At 38.7% G+C, this 19,224-nt stretch overlaps 1 protein-coding gene across 3 annotated transcripts; it reads right to left on the bottom strand.

Moving 5' to 3' along the window:
- Positions 1 to 2,473: 2,473 nt before the first annotated feature.
- LOC116226443 (uncharacterized) lies at positions 2,474 to 17,806 on the bottom strand. 3 transcript variants are annotated; one of them, XM_031589345.2, is made up of 3 exons: positions 17,705 to 17,806; positions 5,164 to 5,244; positions 2,474 to 4,576 (listed from the first exon to the last, which is right to left on the bottom strand). In XM_031589345.2, the coding sequence occupies exon 3, from the start codon at positions 4,549 to 4,551 to the stop codon at positions 3,772 to 3,774; it is 780 nt and encodes a 259-aa protein (XP_031445205.2). In that variant the 5' UTR covers positions 4,552 to 4,576; positions 5,164 to 5,244; positions 17,705 to 17,806; the 3' UTR covers positions 2,474 to 3,771. The 3 variants fall into 3 exon arrangements, with proteins under 3 accessions (XP_031445205.2, XP_089994443.1, XP_089994444.1); XM_090138317.1 differs by having other exon boundaries at positions 5,164 to 5,261; positions 17,705 to 17,801; XM_090138318.1 differs by lacking the exon at positions 5,164 to 5,244 and having other exon boundaries at positions 17,705 to 17,803.
- Between the last annotated feature and the right edge of the window lie 1,418 nt (positions 17,807 to 19,224).

The following is a 19,224-nucleotide window of genomic DNA, read 5'->3' as shown; positions in this document are numbered from 1 at the left end:
GACAGCTGTGACAAGTCTCCAGGACAGCACCTAAAATGCCAGAGGACCTTGCATTGAAGACCAACTCGGTAATGCATTTTATCACTAATTGCTTATAAAAGATAAAGTTCTTAAAAATATCTGTCTTTCGGTAGGCATATGCTGCAACTTCCTTAGTGACAGTAATGACTGAGGGTGCCAGTATCTTTTGAACATCTCTTTCTTCCATGGTAAATCCATTTATTTCCTGCCATATCAGCCTAGCTAGGCAATTAGGTGAGCAGTGGGACCTCGAGGATCGGACAGTGCAATTTCACTTCAACCTTTGCTGTGGAAGTAGTTAACAAGACATTGGCTCAAAGAGATTTTCCTAGAGATTGTTAGCTTGATATGCTCTGGCAGGCAGTAATATAATGGGGAGAAAGACCCTACTGAAATTGATTAATTTGTCACCATTACCCAAGACCTGACAGTTTTTTCATACATATATGAAGCGTCAGTAGTTCCAGCTTATTCCTCTGATTAGAACTAAGCTCATGTAGTTTGAGTTCAGAAAGAAATACAAACCTTAAGAAATTTAGTTGAACCTCATCCAAACCACCAAACCTCTTAACCATACAAAGAGATGAAATAGTTGAGAAGATACATTTTTATTAAAACTGAGATTGTTGCTTTGTCTGGTGTACATGAAAATACCTCCCTGGGTTACTCAGCATTATCCTTCAACTGTTTGCATACACAGGAGAAAAGCATTGCTATTAAAGCATATTGTCCAAGCTTGTAAAATATGTTTATTATAAAATCCTATTGCTTTTAATTGGTTTGGCCAAACTCAATTATTAGAAGCCACACTAGAACCACCAGGTAACCAGCAAACTGTTGCAAAGACAAGCATTCTTGTTAATTCTTCAGTTAACATTTATTTTGCATGTATCCATAAAATCACTACATGGAAAGACTGTGCATACACAAAACAAGTCTTGGCTTCGTTTTCTCGCCAGGCAGCATTGCTCAAGCACAGACTTCTTGACATTTAATATTCATAGTGCAGAAGCATCTACTGATTCCAATAAGAACCATGAAATGTTACAAGAGATGTCATACAAAAAAAAAGTCACAGTTCTGCCACAAAGTACTTCAGTTATACAGGTTGACAAATGAACTATTGCCACACCGTGGACGCTGTAAGAAATATTTTTCAGTGATCTTCTAGTCACCTTTAAAAAGAATTGATAGCTCTATATAGTAACGGATAGGACATTACTTCAGCAGCTACTGAGGCAAAATATCTACATCACCTTAGCTTTGTGCACATGTATTTCATGTCAGCAGAAAATTCAGCATGATAGTGTTAGCAAAGCTGAACCTTATTCAGAAAAAAAAAAAAAAAAAATAGGCCAAAATGATCTACAAAGAGGAATTAACAATTTTTTTTTTTAATTTTAATTTTCATCCTAATGGAAATAGTTTGACATTTAATTTCAGAATTCAGTAATCTTGCATTTGTTTATTTTTGAGAGATGCACCCCTTTTCCAATATTTCCTTCCCAACGAGAGACAACCTAATAATGGTCTGCTTGTGTCTGTATTAATAGAACTCTTACTTTCACTCTTAATTAATGGGGAAAAAAAAAAGGGGTTGTTTGGGGGCAATTGAAAAAAAAAAAGTTAAAATAATAATAATATTTTTTTAAAAATCAAATATTTGCATAGTTCTCTTGGCCATGATCATTCTTCTTTCCTAGGAGGCATAATAAGGACAAGATTACCTCTGAGGTGAGTTTAGTGTTCTTTGGTAATGTGAGTTACTGGCTGAGACCAGCTTTCCCAAGGCTGAACAGAGCTGGGTGAGATCAGGGCATAGGAGTAATGTCCTCCAGTCAATGGACCCCCAGCTCTATCTTTGGCAGCCTACTGACAGCCGCCTCAACCCAAATCCCCCAGATGAGACAGTACAGGATGCTCCTTCGAATATCTCCTTGATGCCAAGAATGTTTCTATGGTAATTCTGCATACAAAATTACAGGCTTGTGCTGTGTAAGAGGCTGTGCAAGGGCCCAAGGAGATGAATAAGCCTATCTAAGCTTGTGCATACCCAGGGGGCTTCCATTATTTTGGGTGCAAGGAAATACAAAGATGGAATAATAACAATGTTGTGCTGCACTTCAATTGTTAAATTACTTCAATACCTTGCTCACAGATGTGTACATGTGAATCTAATCAAGCAACTCCTCTAAGACAGCAAAGATTATTTTGAGAGATTATTCCTTTTTCTACTACAGAAAAAGAAGTGCCAGCCTTTGGGGCTCATCTGTATGTAGGTGCATGTGTTTGTGTGCACACAAACACAGATACATTCCCTCTTTGAGCGCACAAAAAAGCCAAGGGAAAAAAAAATCCCATATATAGAATTCTATTCTGAGAAAGGTAGGACTTCTAGTAACAGACTTGCCTTTTCATGCAAAAAAAAAAAAAAAAAAAAAAAAAACCCCAAACCAAACCAAAACAAATCCATGCCAAAAACTTGTTGGATTGCTCATCTACTTAATCTACTCTCACATTTGTAACAAAGAACAACATGGTAAAAGAAAAGTTGGCATCATCAGAAATAGGTATCTGAAGAAAAAAAGAGAAAAAAAAGATTTTTCTATGCCACTCTAAGTCCCAGAAAGGGAAGCTTTTCAATATCTTCTCTTCTTAGATAATTTTTGTTTCAGACTCTAAGACAGCACATTCAACAATTCAATTTGCTGTTCGATAATAGGGACCCAGACTGGCTTTTTAATGCATAAAAAGAAGTCGCATCTTTTTTCTTTATTTTTCTCTATGTTTGTTTGTTGCTTACTGACATCAAATTTCCTGCAGGCATCCTAACCTAGCAATTGGAGAAGCTGCTCTAGGGTTTTCCAGGCATCTAATACACCTGGATAAAAAGTGCTAATTGTCACCAACTTCCATTAAATGACAGCAGTAAGGCACAAAATGTGCTTGATTTGCAGACACAAGTGCCACTGGGAGTTAGCAGCAGATTAATAATTGTGCAGACCTCAAACATTCCCCTGGCACTGACAGTCTGAGCTTCCAACATAATGCCAGATTACGAGGCCTTTGTTTTTAGCTTGCCTTTCTGATGAGGCTCAGGCAATTGCACAGTTTCTCTGTACATGTGTTTGACTGTTCTACCTCCCTGAAAGATTTCTAGTTAATTTGAAAACTTTAAAAATTTTTTTTTTTTTTTAGTGGGAGGGTAGAGGTCACAAACATGCAATAGCTTTAGCAGTTTTCTGAGAAGCGGGCAGCTCAGTGGACATCATCAAGCCTGAGTTTAAGTGCTCCTAATATCCTGGCTTGCTGAGTTCTTGAAGAGAACTGAACCCTAATTTTGCTCATTTTATTAGCACTAGAAGGCTGAGGGAGATGTGCTGTATCACATACTTAGCAGGCAGCAACTCTGGCATCAAATCACCTTTACTGATCACGTCAGACTATGTTCTCAGTTTTTTTCCTTTTTTTTTTTTCCTCTATTTCATGTCATACATGACCTTGAAGCCTTGAGTGCACATCAGGCATTACCTTATTGCAGATATAATCTTATTCCAGCTCCCTGCAGACAAATTCAGGGGCCAAAGCTTCGCCTTCTCCTTTCTTCTTGCACTGCTGTTGCCATTTCCTCTCTGCTCTCAGCACATGTGGGCACGTTCTCTTGGCTCAGAAGAAACCATCACATGGCATGCAAGCTTACTGACGGCTCCAGTGGCATTACAAAGCTCATTTCTGCATGCAGCAACATGATTATGGAGAAGGAGAGGGCAAGGTTGAACGAATGTGTTTTAACACTTCTTTCTTGGTATTTATGACCATGCCATAGCATTCCTGTAACCTGGCCTGCTGCTGCTCCAGCTGCTTGTGCAAGCTCCTGATTGAACGCAACAACAGGAGTCTTCGGTACATTGCTAGCTGGAGCCGGTACTTCTCCTTCTCCTCCTTTTTCTTACTTTCTAGAGTCTCCATTACTGTTGTGGTCTTCATCCAGATGGCCGAGCTCAGACTGCAAGGGCTGCCCTCAGTGCAGCTCTCCACAGGCCACGCGCTATCGGCTGGCACGTGGCAGCACCTGAGGTTGTTCACCAATAGGGCCACGACTGCCCTGGGGGGCTCACCAGCCTCCTCAGGCGCCCCACGGACAGACGATGCTTCTGAATCCTGCTCACAGCTACAATAGATGTTTTCAGAGCATGGTGAGGCAAGGCCCCCAGGCTTGGGTTTACAGACTGTTGTAGAGCAGGACGAGCCTCCTGCTGAAGCACTGACAGCTATGAGGTGGTGCTTGGCCTTGCTCTGTGCCTGGCTGCCATTGATGACCGCTGATGGTCCAGAAAGTGCTTTTGCTTGGGCCACAGCCTTGCTAGAGAGGACAGACAGTCTTTCTGGCATCTCTGAGCCTCTGTTGCCTTCACTAAGCCTGGCATAGCAATCAGGGAATGCTGTTTCAGCATCACGAAATGGGTCTTCATCACAGTTTTTCTGGGTCTCCTCTTCATCTCTTGTTACTGCACATGCTTCCTCAGCCATTTATTGCATGAGCTACAGAAACTTTCTGTGGACAAAGTGGAAGCAAGAGGATTTCATTTCCACATACACAGAGGCACACACACAGCAGACCTATGCAGAGTGACATTTGAAGAAAGAACCTCTCCTTGTATTTAACCAATGGACCTATTAATTTTCTAATAAAGCACAACCCTTGGGTCACTTCAGGCCATTTCTTGTGATTTGCATTGGATGTTCTTCGAGACACAACATTAATCCAATAATAATTAAAATGATATACTGTACTATTAACATTCTCAAATCTTTAAAGCAAAGTGATCTATCCCTGCAGCACTGGCTTTGCTGACTAATTAAACAGAATACAGTTGTAAATGGCTATTGTAAGCACTTCTCCCATTTAAGAACACAGCTCTAGCAAGTGTAGTTCGTAGAGACGGGTGAGTTATCAGGATTGATCTGCCCTAAAGAGGTGGATGTACCACAAACAGCAGGTTTCATTTAAATGCCCTCTCTGAGATTAATCTGTCTGCTAGCAGTTTGTTTACAAGGTTGCCTTCTCCCCTCCTACTAACTCTATCAGCAGAGCGATAATAGTACTATGCTAGCCATAGACAGGAAAAAAAGAATACTTACCGAGGTTAGTGGGGGAAAGAAAAAGAGTTACAGTGCATTGTGTCTGCGCATCATGTTTTCCCGAATATGAGTCAGCAAAAACTGGAACAGAAACATCACTGTGAAGAAGCAGGAGCAGCAACAGCATTACTCTGTTTCACCCAGCAACAACAGAGTGAATCCCAATCACTGAGAAGTGAAGTGCTGACTTCACCCCCCCTGCCTCCCCCCCTTCCTTATTAAGAGAATATTCCTCCCTAGTGTTGAGCTTTTATGTCATCTTTGAGCACCAAAATGAAAACCGGGATTGGATGACATCATTTTTCAACCACAGATCCAAACATACCTGATTTACTCAATATACGGGGATGATACAAATGGCCCATCCTGTCTCTGTCAATCAGCAAGGAGCAAATACAGCTCCCAAAAGAGTGCAGGGCATTCTGGACTCCAATACATACGTGTTTTTCTTCAGAGAAAACAAGCTTAAATAAACTTTAGATGCATGAACCCAAGATGAAATAAGCTTTTGGCACCATCTGAATGGTAAGCATAAAGGCAGCCAGAAGCTGTAGATTTAAGTGTCTAATATACACTTATATTTAATTATGCTGACCTCATCTTTCAGAAAAAAAAAATACTGCAGCCAACTTAAATATCCAATAGAATAGTAAACTTCATCTGCACCTTTGATGTTTAGAAAAGCTACCTTCAGCATCTTCTCCCACTTGTAAGGAACAAAATTAAAAAAATATCTATCTGCATCTACTTTTGTGAATCTGCCACAGGGCTTATGCTGCCCTGAGGCTTTCCCTACTTTATTCTCTCAATATGAATAAAAGAAAGAACCAACCCAAAATACTAACTAGAATCTTCCTGGAGCTGGGAAAGAATGAGGGTAGATTCTATCTCCACTTCTATATACAACACAACACAGATAATTTTATTTATTTTTTTTAATGTTTCATCTACCTCTCTAATTAATCTGTCAAATGAGATATAATTCCAAGGTGGAACATCTGAACTCCAGCTAACAAGTTCAGATCTATACTCCAAAGTCCACTTGAACACTGTTTTCTTGTGTTTTCTAAAAAATATTGTGCACTGAATCGGTGAAATAACTAATTCTTCTGTATTTATGTGCCAAATCATGCTGCAAATTGTATAATTTAGACTATGAAGAAATTAATATGCTGTGAGTAAATAAACTTTGTAAGGTTGTATCTTAGTAATTTCCATTTGTGTGAATCAGAAGTTAGGGTAATTGACAAACACAGAACTCAGATACCAGGGATTTTACTCCAAGAAGGATCATTAAAATACAGCATTGTGCATAATCCTAGTTTTGGCTGCTCTCTCTCCAAAGTGCTGCAGGTATGTCTTACCATAGAATCGTAGACTCCATAGAGTTGGACTAGATGACCTTTAAAGGTCCCTTCCAACTCCCCTGCAATGAACAAGGACAGCTACAGGTAGATCAGATAGCTCAGAGCCTGGTCCAGCCAGGCCTTGAATGTCTCCAGGAATGGAGCATCCACCACCTCTCTGAGTAACCTGTTGCCCTGTCTTCCAACTACAAAGAGGACAGTGGATGGACGTTGTGAGGTAATACATGGTCTCAAGCTATGCCGATATGTTTCTACCAGTCATAATATTCTGTTCTTCACTTCTGACTTTGCAGCAATTTGCTACAAAATGAACATTTTCTAATAGTCCAACAGGACATGATAGATAAGAGGATATATATTTTTTCTAATTTCAAATCTCTTTACAGCTTCATTTTTTCCAGCAAATCTTCATAGGCAGCATTTTTCTTTGAAGGGAAGGGGTTTAAAAAGCCATTTTACACAACAGATTTTTAAATTAAAAAAATAATATTAATTTTTTATAGATGTAGACCTCGATGGAATAAGTGACATTTGATACAATCACCTAAACAAAAACTACAAACAAAATCAAAACTCATTGAGCGAGATGGCTCTTTACAAAATGTGACAACTTCAGTGGTGATCTGTGAAATTCAACATAAAAAAATCAGTCAATTAAACTTAGAGCTTTAGCACAACCAAAATACTGTAATATACAGAGTAACATTGAAATCCAATGCACATTTCCTTTTTACTTTGTTTTTCTTTATTCATAATTTCCTAAAATTTCATCTAGAACATCAGATTGAATTTTTCTAGATTCAGATGCTGCCTGAAGGTGAATGTCTATTGAACACTTCAGACAAGGATTGAGATACTTAATTTTAAAAGCAGGAACAAAAGCATGGCTTTTCAAGAAAACAAGGAGACCAATGGATACCTTTCAGGAGAACTGCATTCTGTATTTATAGTGGGGGTATAAGGAAGAAGAACACAGTCTATTTCAAATGGAAACACATAAATTCTTGTTCCAAGACAACAATCCTAAGATTGGACAAAGTAGCTCCTAAAATTTAGCTCTCTTTTATTTACAAATCAACAGGTTAATAAAGAGACAAGAAAAGACCTTATAGAAGCTTCTTCTGTGAGAAGCACATTGTACCATTTCACTTCATAAAGAAACTTTTGGAAGAGCTTGCTGCTCCAACTGAGAATCTGTTGTAGGCTTCACTTACTGAATACCTGTTGCTCATTTTGGATCTACTTTCCTAGGTTCTGTCTGTGGGAAGCTTACCAGGCAGAAGCTGTTTCAAATTTCACAGTGAATTCATCTGTCAGTCCAGTACAATGAACGTTTCAGGTAGGCAGAATAAAAGCAAAAACACTTCCAGTTGAGGATCACTGCATTTTATTACTATCCGTTCACAGGTAGATGTGACCACAGTAGTTTCAAGGTGTAGACTCTGCTTATTTACCTCTAAGCTATCAGTCCTATACATCCTTGCAACCTCTGAGCCAACACTGAATTTTTTAAATTCATCGCCTCCATCAGGTATTAGCTATGATAGGTACCTGGTAACCTGCAAGCTCAGAACCATAAATGTGTTCTTAAGTGCTCCATGCTTGCATATTTGTGTGATTGGGATGCATGTCAACACATCACACAGGGACAGGAAAGGGTCAAAAGAAGAATTCCTTCAGAGTCACAACAGTTAACTCTCCCCTTCCACTGTAAGACCATTCACCAGCTTGGACAGATGTGAGGACAGGAAGACTTGTTTTTTTATTAAGTACAAATGTTTTACTGAAGTTCAAAGCCTAACATTCAAACACACGAGCAGTGTCAAAAAGTGACAAGTGTTGGTGGAGATATGCCTTTATAAGACTTTGGCCTGGGATGCTACGTTGTTTTGTATTTGGATTTGGGGAGTACTTTTAACAAAGTAGTAAAAAATATCCTATTACACAGTAGTGTAATTCCATATTTTATATTAATTGCTCTTAAAGATCAAAAGCTATATTCTGTCTGTTAATGTACGCACTTGCATGGTCTCCTATGAAATCAATGAGATCCACATGTGTGCATCTGAGACCTAAATTTCTCCCCAAAGATTCTTTAAAATCCTTTTACAGAGCAGTAAGTCATAGACGAAAGTCATGTGTTCCCTTTCTTCTGCCTCTATACCCAAGCCAGAACATGAATTATTACTGCTGCTCCGAATTACACTGGACGATAACGGTACCCAGAGGGGTCACTGGCCAGCCAGAGATTACCACTGTTCAGCACGTTCTGTTCTCACCTTCATCCATTCCTCATCATTTCTATTTCAGTCCTCTTACACCAGCAAAGAAATGCAAAATAAATGCAGCCCAGCTTCATTTTAAGTCTACTGAAGAGACTGGAATGTGCTATAGGTATTTAAGTGGCAGGCTGAAGCATGATGGGACATCACAATGTCCCAGCAGAAGAAAAATTGGTATCTGCACAGAGCTGCAATGTAATCACATTTGCAGAAAACTGGGAAGTTTTTAGACAAAAAACTAAAGTGGATATGTAATTTTACTTGCAGGGAAAAGTTCAGTGTCTTCGAAAATGAACATACAGGAATCCAATCAACCGTCTTTATATTAAGTACAAAAAAAAACCACTGAAACTGTCTACCACGATTGGCAAAAATTAGTAAGATTGCTGTCAGTTTTAGCAGAACTGCCTAAGAGAGATGCAAATCCCTGAAAGAGTAGCTCAGGCTAAGTCTGAATTAGTTTGCAAGCCTGAAAATCTCATGACAGCAGGTACCAAAACAACTTGAACACTAGGAAGGGCTTGATGACAACTTTCACCACAGTATTTCAGCAACTTAACTTATAACCCTGCTTGAGCCCAAATATTCTCAGGGACATACAATGAAATATATACTGATATGGCTTCATAAAGATATCCTAACAGCAGAATGCTTTGATTTTCGAGGCAGCAGCTGTTCTCCCTATTGCCTATCCAGAGAACATTACCCTGTGATTTGAATCCATTTTAACTAAGAAAAAGAATAATGCTGTCTTTGCCTAAACCAGTACACAGTTACACATCCCACCTGATCCATGGAGCCATGCTGGTACACAGAAATAGTCACCAAGAAGTTTCTAAAGTCTTGTGAACTCAGGCATCTGCTTCAGCTGTAACAGCAGACACTTAGCATTGCACAGAGGCTGAAGTGGAATTGGAAGATCAATGGGCACATGTAGCTGGGGTCATGCTTGATTCAGTGTACGTCAGTTCGCTGACTGAAGCAGGCTGACTTCTTTCAACGCAAAGTGAACTCTGCATTTCTAGAGTAAGTTAAGAATGTTCCATAACAGAAAGTAAAGGAGGAAGGCATTAGATTTTCAGGGCATTTGGAGCACATGCTCTGTGAGGTAGCAGGTGAAAAGAGCAAACTTTATATTGAATTGAAAGAAACATGAATCTCGAGAACAACAAATTTATCTCATTTAAAATTTGCAAGTTTTTTTTCCTCCAATGAAAAGAATGGTTGTCTGTAATTTGGTACAATTGTACCAAAAAGGAAAATATGATTATAAACTGAAAAAAGGCTAGATTGCAAATATCAGTTTCCTTCAGATGTCAGAGTGAAAAAATTTCCAAATGTCAGTGAAAGTTTGATTATTTTTTCCCAGAATAAAGGAAATGTTATGATTAATACTATCAAAATTAAAAGTGAACTTCAATGTGATGGTCATCCTGCTCTCTTTAAAAAAAAAAAACAAATCTTAATTTTAGGAGGTACACATATCATTTTGTTCAACAATCAAAAAATGTAGAAGAGAATGGGGAGAGAAAAAAAAAAAAGCAGAAAGATCAGGTATCTGACATGCTATTATAGTCTTCTTATGGAGAAGAGAGACTAAAAAAATCTTCCTGCAGAAAAAAATAAATGGTACTTGAAATATATTTGAATAACCTCCAGTATTAAAAGATTCATAAATATTGCTCATAAATTGTTAGAACTCCATGCCTAGCAGGTAAACACTGGCTTACTCAACATAGCTGCTAGATTTCAGATGTGAAAATGAAAGTATAGACTCACGTGTCTAGTGAAGGTTTATGTTTGGTATGCATTGAGGGAAAAACCCTTTATGTTGAGGAATATGTAAACAGAACATGTAATTTTTGATAATTGATGTTTATGTTTACTTTCTTTTTGACATTTAACCATAACTGACATACTGATGGCTAAGGAAAGAAGACAACTAAGCTGCAAGAATAATAAACAGAGCGCTGTGAGAGATGGAAGAGAAGAAAAACATGGGGGGAAGAACTGAGGCAGTGAGGCAAAGTTGCAAATGGGCAGACAAGTAATAGCTTGGTGTTTCACCACAATATCAAATGAACTTTCAGAACTTTTCACAAGTCAAATGCATTTTAAATAATTAACAAGTTTGCTTTAAAATTGTGTGCATTTTCTCTCTTATCAAGAGAGCCAGAATGATAAAAGGAGACATTGCAAAGAAAATTATATCTACAGGCATCGTTTCTTGTTATTGTTGTTAAAAATATTTCCACATTAAATGGCAAAGAAAAAAAAATGTATTTACGTTCTTTGAGCTTAACAATTTCTGTGACTCTTAAGATCACTCATGAGGACCCAACTCTACAGATCATCATCAAGAGGTAAAAAAAGATTGCATCTGGAAAGACCTGAAAAATTCTGTTTTCTCAGTCAGTATGCCTTCCTGCTGAACATACACGTCAATCCTTGCATAGCACCAGAGCCATCCAGCTTTACTTGTAGTGACTGCAGAGACGCACGTACTGTTTGTGTTCAACACAAAATCAAAACCTTTGCCTAAGTTCACTTGGGGCTGAGAAGGACCTCCATACTTTTGAAGCTATTAGTGTGACTGAAATGGATGAGACCAAACAGGATACACAGCTGTCACCAAAACCCACAAACTGAACACTACGTTGTTGATATAAACCTCATTTAAAGGAGAGCTAACAGATGATTCTAACGGGAAGAGAAGGCACATGGACCACTGGGTTTGAGGTACATGACCATGTCCTTACATTGCACTGCACAGCAGTTTGCATTTTTGCACTCTGCTTCCCAAGGTTAGCATAAGCATTGAAAATTCTTTTCCACTTTTAATTACACTTCTGCATCTAGAGGTCCTTTGCTTAGTTTATCAGAGTCTAACCCACTGTCTATAGAATTATTATCAGATACATCCCTATCTCTTTCTTCTAAGTAAAAGGTTTAAGAGATTAGAAAGTAGCAGAGAAGCCATGCACAGTTAATGAAGGACAAGCCTCCAAATGTTTGGAGGTTTATTTCAGAGATACATATCTACATAACTTATTTTTTAACAGAATAGATATGGAGTCCAATTTTGACTTGCTTGAACAGAGGACAGGATAAGAAAGAACAATGTGAGATACTACCCTTCTGAAGTCTCAAGCTGAACAGAAGAAATAATGAGTCTTCCCAGAAATAAAGAGTAGTCAGGTACTGAATGTCAAAATTGTAATATTCTGAAGTTCCTGGCAGCTCTACCTGCTTGAACCCCTGCTGAACCTCCCTAGGCTCCCACCCTGAGCCCCAGGCAAAGGCCCTGCTAGAATTTGTTATCTGTAGTCCTAAATCCTTGTCATACCCAGAAGGTGCCAGCAATCTGCCATTAAATTCCAGTGACACTAGGCCAAAATTTTCTCCTCAGTTATGCCCACGGAGTTTCCTTCGGAGCTATCTGACCAACATAAAAAACGCAGAGCAAGAACATCATCAGCTACCAGTGGCCTATTCGCCAAACTGCAAGCCTTCTCAGCTTAAGCACCACCAGCCTCACTACTTTTAGTTGCTCCAAAAGAGATTCCAACAGCCAGTGGAGGTATTGTACTAATTAAGATTTTGAGAGTAGAAAGCCAGATCATCCTGTCTGACCTCACACTTGGCATATTACAGTTCCTTGCTTTCCTACATGAGATTGTATTGATAACAATTGCCAGCAGAGAGCTGACACAGCAAGAGCAGGAAATAAATAAATATATAAATGCCTCCATATGTGTTCTTCACTTCCTTAGGCAAAAATAATGAGTCAAATAAGTGAAATATCTTCAGCTATCTTTTGTATATAGTTGCTGTACATATACCAGCATGGAAGAAGCCTTCCACAGACTTCTGTCATCACTCAGGTAAGTGATAATTCAAACTGCCAGTCCGCTGATTTAAGGACGTTGCAGAAGGAAAGTTGCTGTTTTGTTACTGTAAAAGGGTGGCACATCTCTGCAGCTTCTTTTGATGCAGGCTGCATGAATGAGTATATAACGTGTATGCCAGAAGGAAGTGGATCTGGACAAGTACAGCAAGTTAAGACAATTCAAAGCTTTGAGACAAAGAAAAAAGAAATCCATTAGGAAGAACACATACTAAATGCATGAACAATGCCCATGCAAAAAACGTAAGGACTTGTTTTGCTTGAAAGAACAAATAGCATTTTCTCTATGAATTCTGCTCATTTTGCAGACAAAGCTACCAAGCTCGCTGGACAAAAATACAAAAGTCATAAGAGAACTAGAAGGCTCAATCTTGATATTTTTTCTCGTGTTAAGGATGGTTTTCAACATGCATGTGCCATGTAGAGTAGGCTTCTCTTCACTTTCAAATGACTTAACTTTCAGATGACTAAGTCTGCAGTAGTACACCTTAACCATTAGGCACATCTGACTTACAGACTGAAAGCTCAAGCCTTAGCACCATTAAAGCAGGAACTCTTGGTCGTATGTTAAAACTTAAAAGTCTCTGAAGACACAATGATGAAGACACAATGGATTCAATTTAATTATTAGTCTCTTTAGTTGTGCAACTCATAAGAACAAAAGCCTATGATACAGACATGGCCAAAAGTGAATTTGGCTGAATATCCCATCACAGGAGCTGAGGGAGTGACAGTCAGTGCCGTAGAGAGTACAAGGGCAGAGCATGGAGAGGGTGATCCTTGCACTGGTATTGTCAAACAGTTTTCTGGCAACTGTTAAAGGTGTTTCCTGAGCTTCATACTGCATCTAGATAATTGTGTCTAATAGCCGTTTATGGAATGATTTGCCACTCGTGCCTTTTGGCTTCTATAACATCCCATGGCAATGAATTCTGCGATTGCCTTCTGTGCCGTGTGAATAGCATTGCCAACAGCACAGGCCACACCTTCCCAGGGATTCAGTAATATGCTGACATCATCTTACTTTTGTCTTGTTTAATCTCATGAATCATGAGCACTACAGCAAAGATTTCCATGTCTGTTTTTTCCAGTGCGAAAAAGCTTTTTCAAAGCAACAGCTACCAATGGGCAAATGAACCAGAATACTTCTGAGTAAGAACATGCGTTTCTCACATAGCTCAGGCTACCAAAAGAAATACAGATATTTGCAGGAATAGAAAAAGATGCAGAAAGGACAGTGAATGCTCTCACCGCTGGAACACCCTGAGTAGGAAGCAGTGGAGACTAAGGAGAAGAAAAGCCAGGATAAATCTGCAACTTTAAATTAAGGGTGAATGAGAAGAAGAGACTGGGAGAGGGCAGAAAAAGGCCTTTGGATTTCCACCAGAATTAAACTGGAGAAATGGGAGCAGGAGAGAGGAGAAGCAGGTTAAAGAGATTTTGTTCCTATCTTCATCAGCACAGAGGGAGTAGAAAACAAGACCTGGACAGCCTCTCTTTCAAGTCTGCTGCCCTAGGCAACTGTTTACTTTGCCCAAGATAGCGTGAGACATTATAAAATGAGTTTCCACAATGCTCTGAGTCACCAGAATACGGATGAGATCTGTGGATTCAAGCCACCTTTCAAGATTATGAATCTCTTCTGAATATCCATTATGCCAATGATACATAACAAAATCACAGCTGTAATGTGATGCACATGTCAACTTTAAGGATACAGTCCCCGCTCAGATGGCATCAGCACAGGGACACGTCAGCATGGTGGATTACCAGAGCAAATGCTTTAACATGCAATGTGATGCAATGTGTTTTAACAACAATTGTTCCCTTATGTTTGTTTGTGTCAGGTTTGACGTGACTATCCGCCAGGACAATGCTCAGGATTCTGTGCATTGCTTTGCAGAAACTGATTATGTGATCAAATGCTTAAAGCACATAAAATCACGCCCAAGATTCGAGGAGATATATGCCAGAAAATTCAGTAGGTGTTTAAAATAATTGACGCTAACAGCTAGACCTGGGTTTTTCAAAGGAATAAGCGTTTTTGTTTCTTTGTTTTTCCTAATGCAATATAATATAAACTGCCTAGAAATTCAGCCTTAGCATAATGTTCAGATCAAATGAAATTCACCCGTTAAGAAAGAATATACACAGGGTCCTCCTTGAAGTGGAAAAAACAATGTTTGAGTAGAACAGATACCCTGTGAGACTTCTTACTCTGTGCACATGCCCAAAAAGACAGCTCTGATTCTAACTGCGTTGTAGATCTAGTGCTTGTAGGATTTGGAGACTCAACACTGAGCTGTAGCTCTCGGCAGCCCTTTTTCCCCAGTCTGTGAAACTCAGAATCCAGTGGAGACAAAAACCTCTATAGAAATACTGTATATGTCAATGGCCACTTAAGAGCAGGGTTACCTGCTCTTAAATTAGTCATATTTACATTGCATTCTCAGAATACACTGAAGTATCAAACAGTCCCCAAAGTGAAGAAATGTGATCCTCATTCAAGACGTAAGGGCAAAAGGCAAAACAAGTGTGTCGCTTGCTCTTAAGTCATTATGTCACATTAAGACTTCATTCTGTTCTCCCAGTTCTGGGTTTAGTCTTGTTCTGCCAGCTCACTAGACAGTTTTGCAAGATCTTCATGCTCTCATAGGTATTTAAGCACTGAAATCAATGAGAAGTGGTACCTGTATACTTCCAGAAATCTGTCTTTAATTTCACCATCCCATAAATCTCTTTAACGGAAACATCCTTCATGTTTTCTGCTTCACAAGCGACTTGTGAAGCTTAATTACACAATGATTACTAAGTCCAGTAAATACTACATATATTAAGAGTAGTTAATGAGATTTCTGTCACAAGCAGACTCTCTCTTGTGAAATATTACTCTCATGTTGCAGAAAAAAAACTCAAGAAAAAAAAAATACAGACACATTCAATATAAAACAAATCTAGCTTGATTACTTCCACAAATAATATATTATACAACTCAGTAGCATTTGTTAGCACAGTGTGGAGAATAGCATAGGCTTTTCCGACCAGCGTGGAATTCTGTTTGCACATCCATGACCTGACTTTACCTGCAGTGCCCAGCCAGGACAGGGACTCCAGACTCAAACACAATCTGCTTCCCATGGGATCTAGAGACTTAAATACCACTGAAGACCAGATATGAAGTTCTGTTCCTTCAAATCACAAAATTGCAGAATCATAGAATGGCTGGGTTGGAAGGGACTCAAAGAATCATCAAGTTCCAACCCCCTGCTGCAGGCAGGGCCACCAATCTGTGGTAGTTGTAATTATTTCCCAAAAAGATGCCAGCATACTGACCAATTACCTCATTTTACAGCACAGTGGAAGATGGCTAGACAACTATGAGCAGACAGACAGTCGTACAGAGGGCATTGCTTGCATATTTAGTGCTTTCTCAGGCCATACAAAAGCATACAGCCTAACTAGGGCAGGAGTATTCAAAAGAGGAAGACCATTCCTTAAGATTACAGAGCTCTTGGGCACACTTCTTTTCTGTGAACGTACAGTTAGCTGTTAAAATACATTTCCTGTTAGCAGTTATGGCTCAGAGCTCACAAAGGCTTTTACAGAACCTGGACAGGAGTGATTTTCAGTACGTGGTGTCTCTGACAGCAAGTTCTATTAATATTCACCAAAGAAAAACCTGTTTGTTGACCCAAAGTGTGACTGCTTGCTATTCTCTTCTTGTGAAATTATTTAGGTCCTGTGGGACAACTGTACTGAGCTTTTGACGCAAATATTAAAATTCTATTTAGATGTACAACGTTTTAATGCAAATTTTTACCATAAAACCAAATGCTCCATTCAGTTAAATTAATAGAATTACAAAAAGATGTAATGATAGCAATTAAGTCTTGAAAATGCAAATTTTATAGTCAAGGACAATTACCTCATTTATAGTATCCTGGAATGATGCCAGATGAAGGTAATTTAGATCTCCCTAGCTCACAGTTATATCATGAAGGATATCTTAATTTCATTAGTACAACAAAGATGGGTGAGAAGTTAGACAATATGAAAGAAAAAAAAGAGAGGGAGAGATGTGAGAGAAAATCTGACCTTTCTCATTTCATTGCAACTAGAATACATAGATCTTACTAAAGTATTAGTAATATTTCTTTCTTCTCCCATCTCTGAAAAAAAAAAAAAGTTTTTTTTTTTTTTTTAATTAGCAGCAATGGAATATTAGTATGAAAAAGGTCAGCTCCTTTCAAATACTTGGAGTGCCTGTGCCCATGTCACAACTGTTATGGGCCATTCCTTATTTCAGTTGTAAGGATGAATGATACAGCATTGGCTCTTGGCTGACAAAGTATCAAGCCACGGCCTAGGAACACATGGTTTTGCCTCCAACACGATTTAAAATGTTCTTGAAAAATTCTTCTTGCTCTTACAGATGCAGCCCCACCTCCTTCAAAGAGGCAAGTCTAATATCATCAGTTTCTCATTAACAAGCAAAGAGTGACCAAGTAGACAAAGAATACAGATTGAGATGCCATACATTCTGTTGTCTACTTTGAAGGAAAATCAAAACAAAACTCTCATACAAATTCTTCAGCACATTATCAAGTTCAAACAGGAGTTTGCAGTACTGTAAATGTCCCTCTTCCTTTCCTTTCTCTTTGCTGTAGTAGCTACCCTTGACCCAAAGAGGTTTCCAAGGAAAAGCATATTAAATAAGGTGCAACATAACATTTAATTTTGAAACTTTACATCTCCCCATTTTTCTTTCTGCCCTGTTGTAGCAGAGGAACTCAAATTCCAGAAAAATAGCTGCATCCACCTAAAATCTTCTTACACCACATTCCCTTACCAAACCTAACACACAGGCTCTGGAGAAAGCTGGAACCTCCAAGGACAGTTGCAAACTTCACCTCTCTCCTTATCTTGAATGCAGCTAACAAAGATAATGTGAAAAAGCCTTGCCAAGAGTAGAAATATCTGCTTACCATCAGCATTCGGTGGTTTTGCTGTCGAAGGTGCACGCTGAAGCCACCCCAGCCTCCTGCTGGCAGACCTTTCCTCAGCGCCCTGTGATAGGCAGGCCGTTTCTAGAGGACTGGCTTTATAACTTTGAACAGCACCACACAGCGACAGGAATGCAGCATTAGAGAAGCCCAGCACGGCTCAGAAAGGGTTTCTTCTATCCAACTATTCTGTTTTATGAAAAACGAGCCTTTTCTGAAGGATAAAAGTACCTTAGTTTTTTTTTTCATGTCAAGGATGCTATCAGTCACCTCTGCTGCTTGAAAACAATGGATGACATTCTGGCTCAAGGAAAGACATCTGCTTCCTCCTTCAGTGAATTTTATCTCTTACCAAGCAAGAACAAAATTAGACCTTGTACCACTATTGCCTTCGTTCCATGCTTTTGATGCTTATAATCCCATTACACCTGACTACTTAATCTGAGGTTGTTATTCATAGACATGTATGGTCTGATGAAACATTCCCAACTCCTGAAAAATCTTTTTGTGTGTTGTTGGGAGATTTAGCCTAATAAGAAGTGCTTGAGTGGGTGGAGACTGGGTATGTTTGTACCATATTATACAATATGGCTTAAACTTCCATGTAATTTTATTGAAAAGCGTGAAGTTGACAAGCTAATAGTTTGTGAATCTGCCAAGTTTCTGCTGTGACATGGAGAAATATTTTGTCCAGGCTATTCCCAGTATGCCTCAAATGTGAAAAAACAGGCTGTGATCATAATACATCTTCATGTAAATCAAAGTAAATTTCTGCAGGACAAAATTTACCACTGTTATGTACTGCAGATCTCCAAATTCCTCACTTGTCCTAACAGTCGGAATGATCTCAGGCCAGCAATAAGCCAAATACTGGTTTTTAAGTAATATTTAATCTAAGCATGATGTTGTGGTCACCAAAATGAATTAGCATTTTTTTGCACTAACAAAGATCCAGGCCTAAAATCAAATGATGATGTCAAAAAATTATGAAAAATATTATTTAATTCTTCCTTTTATTACACTGACACAGAAACATGTTTCTTGGAAATTTTACATGTGAAGGAAGATTTTTTCCTATTGCATCTCCTTTCAAGAAATTCAGTTTTCTACTCAGAACTTCAATAGAGTAATTTCCATTTGTGATCACCCAGCCAATTCAAAGCAACTGTGGAAAGAAACGCTAGCAAGAATTCATTTTGTTGATCTTATCATAAATGTGAGAGAGATTTAGCTTCATCCTAAATTCCACTATATCCAAGAATGCAATAAAGAAATAATCATGCATGAATTTGAATCAGTACTGTTCCCAGTACTTATGCCACTTGACAAGCTAGAAAGCAACTTCGCTAGTGCATATTCATTCCAAATTAATACAGTAATTCTGAAAATTGCTTCTTTTTTTCCCTTCTTTTATGAATTTATTGCTTTATTTCTTTATTGCTATTTCTAGTCCATAATGCAATGCAGCTTGTGGAATGTAATCCCCTTTCTTTTCCTGACCA

This window comes from Phasianus colchicus, chromosome 3 (genome assembly GCF_987193195.1).
Source record: "Phasianus colchicus chromosome 3, bPhaCol1.hap1.1, whole genome shotgun sequence".
NCBI classification, from domain to species: domain Eukaryota; kingdom Metazoa; phylum Chordata; class Aves; order Galliformes; family Phasianidae; genus Phasianus; species Phasianus colchicus.
Note: the sequence above shows the minus strand (reverse complement) of the source record. Positions and strands in the feature narration are given on the sequence as shown.

What these genes read in the sequence shown, in the direction of transcription:
- LOC116226443 (XM_031589345.2), bottom strand. Translation starts at nt 4,551, where the DNA reads ATGGCTGAGGAAGCATGTGCAGTAACAAGAGATGAAGAGGAGACCCAG.